Source organism: Colletotrichum acutatum (assembly GCF_030867785.1).
Source record: "Colletotrichum acutatum strain CBS 112980 chromosome Unknown BDZ83scaffold_5, whole genome shotgun sequence".
NCBI classification, from domain to species: Eukaryota; Fungi; Ascomycota; class Sordariomycetes; order Glomerellales; family Glomerellaceae; genus Colletotrichum; species Colletotrichum acutatum.
The window spans coordinates 519,233-531,319 of NW_026848999.1; the positions used below are offsets into that span (position 1 = coordinate 519,233).

Here is a 12,087-nt window from a genome sequence, read left to right on the forward strand (position 1 = left end):
ACAAGCCACAATTGGCACATGACAGATTGAACTTAGCCACCAGCCACATTGGCCACACACCATCGCCGAGGCTGAGACGACATCGTCACAATTTCTCCGAATACATCACCAGCAAACCCATCTCTGCATTTGCGACAGCCCCGACAACAGCACGCCCACCGTCGGCTATAGCAAACAGCAAAGGAGATTTGACTTCTTTGAGCAGGAACATCCCGGGCTCAGAGGTACGTTACCACAAAAAAGCTCAAGCAAAGCCACACGCGCCTTGCTTGCACAAAAAAAATCGTATCATACCCGCAGTTCATTCATCATGGCCTACCCGCCCCCTCCAGGTATCTCAAGCGGCCCCTCTACCGGCAATCCACCTTCTCATCCCTCCCTGCCCGCGAGGCCCCCTCCGAGCAAGTCATCCGGAGGCTTCAAGCCCGCCTTCAAACCCGCCTACGGAGCTGCAGCCTCATCCGCGCCTACCTCCTACTCGAGCGCACCGACCTATGCCAGCGCGCCCGCCGCCCATTATGGCTCCTCCTACGCATCGTACTCGCAACAACCGTCGCCGTCACCCTCGGTAGGCGGCGCCGGCCGCTATGGAGCACCAATGCCCGCATACGATTCATACACACAACCCGGCGCCGGCTCTCGTTACGGCCAGGCCTCGAGCTACAATGCGCCGCCTTCAACCTACGGCGCAGCGCCGCAGATTCGCAACCCGTTCCCGATTCCCGGCACCGGCGCCCCTACCGCCGGCGCATCCGCCGCCTCGGCCTCCGACTACGACCCGGACATGGCGATGCAGATAGCACAGTGGCAGAGCGCATACAGCTCGAACGGCACTAAGGACCCCAGCGGTAAAGATCCGGTCGTCCCCAGCGGTCGTGGGGGCTTCCCCGGAACAGGCAGCAATGTCGCGACCCCTCCCATCATCGACCCCGCAGCCGCGGCCGCAGCGGCAGCAGCAGCGAACCAACCCCCCGAGCGCAAGAAGACCGTCGTCCGCGAGGGTGGCGGCAAGAAGTGGACCGACGACACCCTCGCCGAGTGGGACCCGAGTCACCTGCGCCTGTTTGTCGGTAACCTCGCCGGCGAAGTCACAGATGAGTCTCTCCTCAAGGCCTTTTCGCGATGGCAGTCGGTGCAGAAGGCGCGCGTGATCCGCGACAAGCGCACCGCCAAGTCCAAGGGGTACGGCTTCGTCTCCTTCAGCGACGCCGACGACTTTTTCCAGGCCGCCAAGGAGATGAATGGCAAGTACATCCAGAGTCATCCCGTTACCGTGCGCAAGGCGAACACGGAGATCAAGATCACCAACGTCAAGGGCAAGGACCACCGCAACAACCGCAACAACAAGAATAAGAAGCACTCTGGCAACGGCGGTGGCGGCGGTGGTGGCGGAGGAAACAAGAATGCAGACGGTACTGGGTATGAACCCCACCTCGGCCCTGTGCATAGTCACGGTGTCACCAAGCCTGGACAGAAGACCAAGAACGGTCTCAAGTTGCTTGGATGAATGTTTCTTGGTTTAAGAATAATCTCTTCGGCTAGACTGGCGTTCTGGAGTTGGAGGTCACCCATACCCATCATAATCAAAGAATTACATCAATAGAAGAAGCACTTTCTCAGTCAGACTTTGCAGTGAATATGCCAATTGTATGATGTGATGAACCGCTACTCCTCGCAGGACCCTCTCTTACGGGACCCTCTCTCGTACCGTGCTGTGCTACTATTTGCCATACAGCCTGACGCGGCGAGAAAGATGTGAAGCCAGACAGTGCCCTTAAGAATTCCCAAGCAATTCTCTAGACCCCCATATCTCGATTTATCCTCCTTTCAACGCCTGACAGCATAGCAGTTGGTAACACAACAAAAGTACATGAGATGAGATGACATGACATGACCCTCATCCAAAGTCAAATCCTTACTTCATCCAACCCGGTAAACCTCGCGAATGAAAACCAGACCGAAAATCACCGCTGGAAACCGGTAACACGATCCAGATTGAAAGCGGCGCTGATGAGGGCCAGATGACTGAAAGCCTGGGGCGTGTTGCCGAGCTGCTCGCCGCTGCGTGCAATCTCCTCGGAGAACATGGAGAGGTGGTTGGAGAAGCTGAGCATGTTCTCGAATAGGTTGACGGCGCGGACGAGGTATTTGGGCTCGTAGACGGAGGCACGCGTCATTGCTTCGACGAGCCAAAAGGTGCACATACTGAAGGCGCCTTCTCTTCCGCCAACGCCTGGGAAAAGCGAGATCAGCTCAGACATGCACATGAAAGTAGAAGGTAATCAGGGGGGTGCACAGGGGGCCCTTACCATCGTCTGATAGCTCGGTATCGTAACGGGAGACGAGACCTGTGCTGGTAAGGCCGCCCTTCTCGGGTGGCATGAGGATGCGGTCCATTGTGTTTAGGAAGCGCGGGTCGTTGGGGGCGATGAAGAAGACGAGCGGGGCGATGAGGATGGAGGAGTCGAGCATGGTGTTGTTCTCGTAGCTCTGGACGAAACACTTCATCTCCTTGTTGTAACCTGTTGTCCCGCCGGTGCGGTGGTTGTCAGTGGTTTCGTCTCTACTTTCAGTCGGCTTTTACGCATGGTAGGTGGTGTGTATACGCCGGGGAATCAACGAGGAGTAGAGGGCGGCGAAAGGTTGGGTAGAACAAAATAGAGGGGGCAAGAAAAACGTACCCTTCTCCATGATCTCCTCCATTAGGTTATCGCGGGCCTCGAGCCATTTGCTGCGGTTGGGACAGGGGAAGTTGCGTTTGTCTGCGAGCCGGAGGCCGCGGTCGAAGGCGACCCAGAGCATGACTTTTGAGTAGGTGAAGTTTTGCTTCTTGTTGCGGACCTCCCAGATGGACATGTCGGGTTCTACTCAAAATCAATACTCATGCCCCCTTCATCAGTAGGAAAGAAGTTGACAACTTACGATCCGTCAAAGTCAGGACAAAGTCTATGCGGCAAGTCAGCTCCAGTGTCCAGCTGAAGAAAGAAAGCATCATCAACGTCCAAAGATACAACACATACCCAGCATCTCCCTTACAGAACACCACTGATCCCAGCTGATAGGCTTCCCGTACTTGTTATACAGATAAATACCATCCATGAGCTCGCCGTAGATATCAAACTGCTGATGGAACGCCGCGCCGTTGCCGATCCGCACGGGCTTGCTGCCGCGGTAGCCCTCGAGGTGGTCAAGCTCCATCTCGGGGATCTCGGTCTCGCCACGGATGGTGAACATGATGGGCAGCTCCCCGCTGGGCCCGCGCGACTTGACGAAGCGCTCGCTGATGAAGTCCATGTAGGCGTCTGCCTCGGCGGAGAAGCCCAGGCGGAGGAGGATGTAGATTGTGAAGCTTGAGTCGCGGACCCAGCAGAAGCGGTAGTCCCAGTTTCTATTGTGAATTAGTGAGCCTTTTCTAATGAATAAGGAGAAGGAGGAGGGTGGGCAACAAGGGAGGAAGCGAAATGGAATCATGGAAAGGCCTCACCGAACACCACCAATATCCTCAGGAATAGAAAACGTCGGCGCAGCCACGATGGCGCCGGTAGGCTCATACGTCAGCATCTTGAGCAGCATCAGGCTCCGATTGACGACCTCGCGCCACCGGCCCTTGTACTTGCTCTTGGAGATCCAGTTATACCAAAACGACTGCGTGTCGTGCTGCTGTCCGTCGAGCACCGCCGTCGTGACGTTCTCCGTGACGTGGTCCGGCTTGTCGTTCCGGAGAACAAACGAGACGGCCTGGCCCTCTGTGATTTCCAGGTGCGCGACGACGCCCTCGCCTAGCATGCCGTCGCGCTTCTCCTTTCTGAAGGTGATGGAGGGTGCCGGCGCCGGCGCCGCCGGGGCTGTCGGTGCGTCCGCCTCGGACTCGGGGACGACGTCGTCGATGGTGACGTCGAGCTGCATCTTGTAGTGCTCGCTGTGAAAGGTGACGGCCTTGCTTGGGCTGTTCGCCGTGTGAGTCGGCTCGATGATGGTGGTGACGTGGGACTCGCTGGCGTATTGGAAGGCCGGGAAGATCTCAATGTCTGGGAATGTCAGCTTAGCATTGACTGAACCTTGATGAAAATTAGACAAGTAGCATAACCCACCAAGCTGGAGACGGCCGCGGATACACTCGACTCGACGGACGAGCCACTTCTTCAGCTCCTCCTGGATCTTGGTCGTCTCACGGAACGCGCCTTGGCGAGTGCTCTTCGATATGACCGTCGCGGTCTTGGGGCGCGGGAAAAAGTCCACGACGTCGACGACACCGTCATCGTGGATGTATCTGGTTTGCAAGATATTGGAGGATGGTAGGTATTGTTGCCTTTTGGAAACTGGTCAGGGGCATCACGACGGGGATGAGTACTCAGATTGCTCACTTGGTTGTACACAGCTTGGACGGCGGAGGACAGATGCTGAAGAAGCCGCCCTTTTCCTGGTCTAGTAACCGACAGAAGATACTGGGTGAATCGAAGTCCGGCCTGGGGAATGGTCTGTCAGATGTCAAGTTACATGGGTGAGATGTGAGTGGCAGAGTCTCATTGAAGCAGCAGTCGAGCCCATGAGGGCCGGATATTCCGGACGATAGGCCCTTCGACCGCTTTGATCTCAATGTTTTTTGGTCCCAAGATCTCGATACGTTGGGGTAATCCTCATGTAGCATCTTACATCGCCCTCCATTGCATCGGCTACTATGGGAAGAGATGGGGAGAGAGCATTGGGGGGTTCACCACTCGGCCGAGTGTAACGTCGGGCCGGGGGAAATGTGTAAGTAGCATAAGGACAAGTGAGAACGAAAACCGATCTCATACCAGCACATAAAATCAACTGAACCGTTCGTTCCCACAAGCGCGCATGTATGCATGTTGCCAATCATGCCATAGTCCTCGATCGGCAGGTACCCGGCGCGGCTGCCGGCGACATGTCTCGTCGAGCACTGTTGAGCCATGACGTCGTTTCCCGGATCGTTGGAGAAGGGCTTTTGGTGAGATGCCAAAGAGTAATCAAATATTGCCGTAGATTATATGCGTTAAATGAGATCTCCTTGAGCGAAAGTAATATGATAGGGATATTCAATCAAATAACAGAGTATATTCAGTATAATGGCTTCTGCTGAACTGTCGTGGAACCAACTGAATGTAAGCTATGAAGTCAAGATTGAGGTCTAAGCAATGGGGACAAACCCCGGCGATTACTGAGAGAACGGGTAGAGCGGAAGCCACGATCTGCGGCTACTCGACTGTGGCTGCGGGGAGAAGTCAACAAAGCACATGTCAGCGGACGCTTTTGTCATAGTCGTCTCTCGATGATAATCGCCGACTAACACCTAGCGCTCAAGTTCTCTCGACTTGCAGCCGACTTGCAGCCGACGTGCTGCAACATGAACAGAAACGGATGCGCCGCTCGCTGCCGCTGCGAGACTACATACCACCAAATCCACAGAGCACCAACTACAGCAGCTCTCAGATAAGAGGCTATAATTCGGATGAAAAGCTGTGTTGTTCTTCCCAAGGCAGACAGCTTCCGAGAGAGAGGGGGCGTGACTTGGACCCAAAGTGCGTGATGTCAAGCACCCGAAAGTCTGATGACGCTGCTCGATATCGCATCGCGCCGCTAGTGAGAACCCACTTTGGGAGCTCAGCTCAGCTCATATGGATACCTAATGAAGTTGAGCTGCCAGATCGGCAAAACCCCAGGCCTAGACCCAGGCACAACACGCGCAGCAGCTACCCTGTTGGAGCTTAGACAATGTGACAAAAATCAAATAGAACCCAATACTAGAAGATACTCTCATGAAAAAGAATACGGGCTATGGTGGGGATTCTCTGAAGCTATTCTGCCCAAGAACCCACCACTCATCTGAATGGAGAGATCGATCGCAGGGACTCGAACATCGTACGCGGGGGACGATCTACTCCGTACGGTGTTTGAATGACGGTGGCTGACATCATGGAAAAAGGGTCTGGACCTATTTCCTCCCTTGGAACGTCTAGCTCGCTCGCCCAGAAGCTCCCATCCAAACGTCCTACATGAGAGGTGAGACAGTTACGCGCTGGGGAACGGAAAAAGGGAAAGAAACAAATCAACGGCGTAGGGGCAGCGGCGGGTAGTTAATCAGGTAGGTAATCAGGAAGGCTGAACGAGGCGGGTAAGGTGTCTCACTCAACCGCCTTGTGTTTTCACTCCTTACATTTCTTTTTTGAGCCTTTGGCGCCGGGTTGATTTCTCACGCATAAACAGCACGTCTGGGCTGGTTGGCTGGGTAAGACAAGACATTCAACGGCCTCGAAAGCTAAGGAAGCTTCACGGCTGTGGGACCTGTGGTAGCTTGTGACGCCGTCTTGTTTCTTTTTCCTCCGCGTCTGCGGTCTGCGGGGGAAGAAAGCAATAGGGAGACTTGTGTGGGAGGTTGGCGCGGTGGAAGGTACACTGTTGCATCTGTCAGTCGATAGTTCCGATTCGGACTCGGACTCTCTCCTGCCCAGCCGTCTGTGAGCTTCGATGCCTCTTTTGGGATGAATTCAACCGTACGGATATTAGGTCCATGCGCGAGTAAGAGCGTGCGTATAAGGCGACGGGAGAGCTGGGGTAAACAACAACCTCCCTGTGACCGGATACGGACCGAGGTCAACAAGTATGTTTTTGCTGTTACCATTGTACGTATAGCTGCGAGGCAAAAGGTCTCAGAAAGAAACGGGCCCGGAAACGAAAACAATGCGATCGGTGTTTAGGATGAGGTTGATCACTTAATCAGCAGCATCGAGACCGAGATGGATGGGTGGCTAACAGAATGATTCAAACAACTCGGATGCTGGACGGGCTTTTCTTTTACTCGGCAGCGGGTCGCGGCGCAAGCCCGAGGATCCGGGTGCGGAACCATGGTGAAATCTGGCTGGGGGTTGAGAAAGTCACGGGCTGGTGTGTGAGACTGAGTTCAGTGTGAGACTCTCACTCAAAGGTGGGTTGGACCGCTCTGGGCAGTTGGTCACCCGAGCACCTTCATCGCGAGGTTGGAATAGTCCCGACCACTAGACTCCTGTGCCTAGGGAGGTAGGTAGTTAGACTGTACGAGCTCTACCGACGACGACGACGGTGGACACCTTACCACATGGCTAGCAACATAACCGAGAAACTTGTGCTGCCCACGATGAATGACCTCCCTGCAGCTCGACTACTGTACGGAACCGCGGTGAGGGGCGGAGAGGAGGAGAGGGGGTTGTGGTAAGGTTGCGTCGAACAGGGCCCCCAATAAGTGGATGAGAGATCCTGTGACTCTGGATGTGAGAGACGGCTGGGCCAAGCTTAAATGGGAGGTTGCATTTCCGGAGGTGTTGGGTTTGTGTGTGTCGGATAGCTCTTTAGTAGGACGAACGGGTCCATTTACCGCCCGTGAAACTTGAAGCATCACATCTTCGGACGACCCTCAGTTACTGACGATCTGGGCCACTCTTGCGTTATGCTATTGCTTTACTTCTCGGTCTGTGACCTCACCTAACACCGGTATCTTACCGTGTAGGGGAGGTTGATGGGGGGATCAGTACGGATAAAGGGGCTAACACATTGCAGCTAACTTCGCGTACCTCGAGGTAATCTCAGATACTTTAGTAGAAGGACACACTAGTGACGGGCCGCGGGAAAGCATAAAAGACAAACGAACATTGTCCAGCTGAAGACGGGGACCACGAACGAAGAAGCATGGTGACTCAAAAAACACGCGTATTGCTACTACCTCATTCGTCCCGGGTGGTGACCGTGGTGAGTCTTGGGCGAGGAAATCTCTCATAGTAGCGGTGCTATTGCAGGCAGACCCAATTCTTCCTTCCGTCAGTTCTTCCAGGCCCATTGATCCTCGTCCAGCCCGAGGTGGGATGCACTGTTTTGTTGACAGTTGTTCTCGCCAGGCCGCTCTGCATAGGATTCCCACCTAGAAGTCGCCTCCTTCTCCTCGCGTGCCTTGGTGAGTGTCCTTCTGAGCTGGCATGTCACAGGGAGCATCAGGAAAGGTCATCCCTGATGACGACCCTGACCGCCGTGGGAGAAAGCCTGGAAGCGAAGTCCAGTTGTGCCAGTGCTGCAGCAAAAGCCCACGAGACGTATCCACCGTGAGGCGTGCCAAGGCCATTCCCACATTTCATCTTGGGAGCAGGAAGCTGGACATTTTGCAGAGATTGAAGCACCTGTCCTCAGGAGAGGTTCAGACTTTAGAGAAGTTGAGTGGAAGGCGGGTGGTAGCGGTAATTGGCGGTAAGCATAAGCCACCGAGATCATGGGCAGGGGCTGCAGGGCCAGACGGTGGACAGCGGTACGTACCTGCAGCGACTTCCAGAGGTACCCTGTTGGGTTGTGCCTGTCCCACCTCACCGCAGTCCCCGGTCCCCTTTTTCCCCTCCCAGCCCGCCTGCCCCGTCCCTCTCCTTCTCCCTAGCAGTGGACCATCTCAGAGACTCAGCGTGTCTGGTACCCACCTCGTCCGCGTGTGGGCGCCCGCGCGACACTTCCAATGTGACTGGAGAAATGATCCGCACCGCCGCCGTGGCCGTGAACCAGGATTAGGACCTTTCTCACGCGCAGTCTGTCCTCTCGCCAGCCTAACTCCAAATGTGCTTCCAAATGCACCAAACATTGCACCAAAGCACCACAAGCCCAGACCCCGACAGCAAATCAACTGCGCCCAGTTCTCTCGTCCCGACCCCATCGACCTAGGCCGATCTACCTTGCCTTTTACTGCGAAGGTATTGCGGCGCCCAGAGAGAACAACGGCCGGTAAACTGGATCTGACCTTACACACCGTACCTACGGATACACCCAAGCCTACCAGCCCCGGCAGCTTAGGTCGTGCTTGTGAATCCCGCTGTGGATTCCCAGATTAAATCATGCCCCAATCCTCCTCCTCGCCCTCCGACTCGACTTCCTCTTCACTTGTGCATGTCCTGCTGCCTCCCGACCCTAGCCAATCTCAATCTCAATCTCACTCTCAACTTCAATCTCAATCTGCCTCTGTTTCCGTCTCGGGTGCTGCCAGTGCCGTGTCATCCTCCCCCGACCCCATTGACCACAACGACGCCCTCCCCTCCTCATCCTTCTCCTCACACGACCACGACCACGACCACCACACTACTGATACCACCAACCGTCGCCTCCTGAGCCCGTCACCTCTGCTCCTCCCACCACCCACCGCACCCTCGCCTGGACACGCGATCACCACGGATAACACACCTTCGAACCCGGATGGTCCACGGCCACGAGACGTCGTTACCGCTCCTACTGCCCACGCATCGTTGCGCCAGGGCCCTTCTTCTTCCTCCCTCAACACCGCCGCTCGAGAGCACTCTCCTCCCGTCACCGCCGACGACGACGAGATCGAAATGGAGCCATTGAAAGGAACCGGTCACCGCCGGCGCCGCAGCTCGCTCATGCAAAGTGCCGGCGCCAGCAACCACCAAAGAGTCCCGTCAAGGAATCAGGGGAACATGCTGGAAGAGCCAAAGATATCAGAGGAGGACCTTGGAGCAACACCATCAGCATCCAAGAATATCGACGACGACAGCTTTTCCGACGAGGATCTCCATGATGACGAGGAGACGGGTCTGACCAAAAAGGATAAGAGGAGGAAGAAGCAAAAGAAGAGGAACAACACCCGGTTAGATCAGCGCTTCGTCCGCGGCGAAATCTCGGCCGAGGAGAAGAAGGAAGCAGATCAAAACGTCTTTAGGAAATCCGCCGTCAACGTCGCCCTGATCTTGCTCTGGTACTTTTTTTCTCTAAGCATCTCACTGGTGAGCCCATTTTCCCATACGCTCCTCTTCGTCGTTATGGTCCGCAGAATCACGAGCTGACACTCAGGCCCGCAGTATAACAAGTGGATGTTTGACGAGAACCGCCTCAACTTTGCTTTCCCTCTTTTCACGACGGCCTGCCACATGTTGGTACAGTTCGGCCTCGCATCATTAGTGCTATTCTTAATACCCTCCCTGCGCCCGTCCAATGGAGTGCGCAACTCAGATTTGGGGCGCTCGCGGCACGAATCCGAGCCCGATCGACCTCTCATGACCAAGATGTTCTATCTGACACGCATTGGGCCGTGTGGCGCCGCTACCGGTCTCGATATTGGACTCGGAAACACCTCGCTCAAGTTCATCACCCTCACGTTCTACAGTAAGTGACATGCGCCGACCAATGCTCACCACAAAGAACTAACCACTCTCCAGCCATGTGTAAATCGTCTTCCCTAGCGTTCGTTTTGATCTTCGCCTTCTTGTTCAGACTCGAGAAGCCCACATGGCGCCTTGTGGCTATCATTGCAACAATGACTGCGGGTGTCGTTTTGATGGTGTCAGGAGAAGTCGAGTTCAAAGTCAGCGGGTTCATCCTCGTCATCTCTGCGGCCTTCTTCTCAGGATTCCGATGGGGCCTGACACAAATCCTGCTCCTTCGCAACCCGGCAACGTCGAACCCCTTCTCCAGCATCTTCTTCCTGGCGCCCGTCATGTTCCTAACGTTGATCGTTATCGCCATCCCCGTCGAGGGTTTCCCCGCTCTCATCGAGGGCCTGAAGGTCCTCGTCGCCGAATGGGGCGCCGTCACAACGCCGCTGTTCCTGCTCTTCCCCGGATGCATCGCCTTCCTCATGACAGCCTCGGAATTCGCTCTGCTGCAGCGTACCTCTGTCGTGACGCTTTCCATCGCCGGTATCTTCAAGGAGGTCGTGACAATCTCCGCCGCCGCCATCGTCTTCAACGACCGCCTCACGCCCGTTAACTTTGTCGGTCTCGTCACCACCATGGGCGCCATCGTCGCGTACAACTACATCAAGATCACTCAGATGCGCGAGGACGCCCAGAAGGAGGTTCAGCGCGGCCACATGGAGGTTGCGCACGCCTCGGGCGCCTCCTCGAGCGGCAGTGATAACGACGACGCCAGCGGCGAGGAGGCGGGCCTGCTGAGAAATAGCACCGATTATGAGGACAACCTCGTCACTGCCGACGGCGATATTCTGCCTAACCCAGGACACACCGCGCACGAGTCAAGGACAGCCCAGGCCCACCGCGACAACTAGACATTCGTGTCTCATTCTGTTTCTCATTTTTATATATATCCAGACGAAAGAGAAGGGAAGAAAGAGAAAGAACCACAAACTGTGTACATTTTTGGAAGGGGCATACAAGCATATCTCGCCGGTTTTTTTGGCTAGACAAAGGGCAGGCCTAGGAGTTTTATTTTCAAAGCGAAACATATCCGGGAAAGGGTTCACCTCACCCAGGACGAAATTGGCAAAAAAAGATGGTACATAACTGTTCTTGGGGTTTTGTTTATCCCCCGTGAGGGTACAAGGAGGAGAGAGAACTCCCCTCCTGAAGGGAAGAAGAGGTGGATATACCAATTGGCGAGAGATGATTAAAGGGCTATCGTGGTAGTAGTGTAATGCCCCCTTGGAGAGGTTAGACACAGAGAGAAATCAGAAAGCGTACCGACCATACTTTCACGCCTTGACATTTTGACTTTGCATCTATCGAGTATGTTGGTGTATATGTCACCTCGTCAGATTCATGCAACATCACGCAGGTGATGGAGTGTACGCTTCAATAGCAACTCATACTTCAATATGATAACGAGCCTGAGATGAAGTAGAGAGTATCAGCCTAGAGATAAGGGCCACCTACACAATGCTTTGCCCAAAAAAGCAGACCCAGTTCCTCAGCCTGCCTATTGGCTGGAGAAGTTTGGGTGATAAATGCTGTTGCCATCCGAGTCCCGTTCCCTCCTTCACTCTCGTTCTCTCCTAAGTGAAGGGAGGGGGAACACACTCCTTCCCATATTCATGCATATCCATCCATGCCTGCCTTTCCCGCCTCCGAAACGACGAGTAAACTTTTGGTTTGGCTCTCAGGGGGGGAAATCGCCTCTCTCGCTCAAGTGCCAGACCCAAAAGAGAGAAGAAAAAAAAGTAATGATACCTTCCCCTCCCCTTATGAATAAGAACGCCGCGCTATGCCGTGAAATCACCATCCTCTTCGTCATTGTCCTTCTTCTTCTGCTTCTGCTTCGTCTTCGTGTTGGACCTGGTTCTGGTCTTGGCCTTGGCCGTAATCGTCGTCGTCTTGT

The 12,087-nt window shown here is 54.9% G+C and overlaps 3 protein-coding genes across 3 annotated transcripts; 2 read left to right on the forward strand and 1 right to left on the reverse strand.

The window, feature by feature from the left end:
• Positions 1 to 310: 310 nt before the first annotated feature.
• On the forward strand, positions 311 to 1,507 carry BDZ83DRAFT_726245 (uncharacterized protein; the record flags this gene model as incomplete). Its single annotated transcript, XM_060512755.1, has 1 exon — positions 311 to 1,507. The coding sequence occupies one exon, from the start codon at positions 311 to 313 to the stop codon at positions 1,505 to 1,507; it is 1,197 nt and encodes a 398-aa protein (XP_060370891.1).
• A 100-nt stretch (positions 1,508 to 1,607) lies between these two features.
• On the reverse strand, positions 1,608 to 5,185 carry BDZ83DRAFT_600852 (family 15 glycosyl hydrolase). The gene is made up of 9 exons (XM_060507059.1): positions 4,797 to 5,185; positions 4,365 to 4,466; positions 4,092 to 4,309; positions 3,485 to 4,028; positions 3,021 to 3,388; positions 2,923 to 2,946; positions 2,682 to 2,864; positions 2,310 to 2,522; positions 1,608 to 2,233 (listed from the first exon to the last, which is right to left on the reverse strand). Exons 1-9 carry the CDS (start codon positions 4,931 to 4,933, stop codon positions 1,965 to 1,967), a joined length of 2,058 nt encoding a protein of 685 aa, XP_060370892.1. The 5' UTR covers positions 4,934 to 5,185; the 3' UTR covers positions 1,608 to 1,964.
• A 3,673-nt stretch (positions 5,186 to 8,858) lies between these two features.
• Positions 8,859 to 11,041, forward strand: BDZ83DRAFT_565861 (triose-phosphate transporter; the record flags this gene model as incomplete). The annotated part of the gene is made up of 3 exons (XM_060503807.1): positions 8,859 to 9,761; positions 9,837 to 10,140; positions 10,194 to 11,041. The coding sequence occupies 3 exons, from the start codon at positions 8,859 to 8,861 to the stop codon at positions 11,039 to 11,041; spliced, it is 2,055 nt and encodes a 684-aa protein (XP_060370893.1).
• Positions 11,042 to 12,087: the final 1,046 nt, after the last annotated feature.

Bases quoted from the DNA above. Each gene is read 5' to 3' on its own strand.
- BDZ83DRAFT_600852 (XM_060507059.1), bottom strand. From the start codon at position 4,933: ATGGCTCAACAGTGCTCGACGAGACATGTCGCCGGCAGCCGCGCCGGG. The intron at 4,029-4,091 runs GTGGGTTATGCT...TGACATTCCCAG, and splicing joins CCGCGGCCGTCTCCAGCTTG to ACATTGAGATCTTCCCGGCC. The intron at 2,523-2,681 runs GTACGTTTTTCT...GCGGGACAACAG, and splicing joins GGAGGAGATCATGGAGAAGG to GTTACAACAAGGAGATGAAG.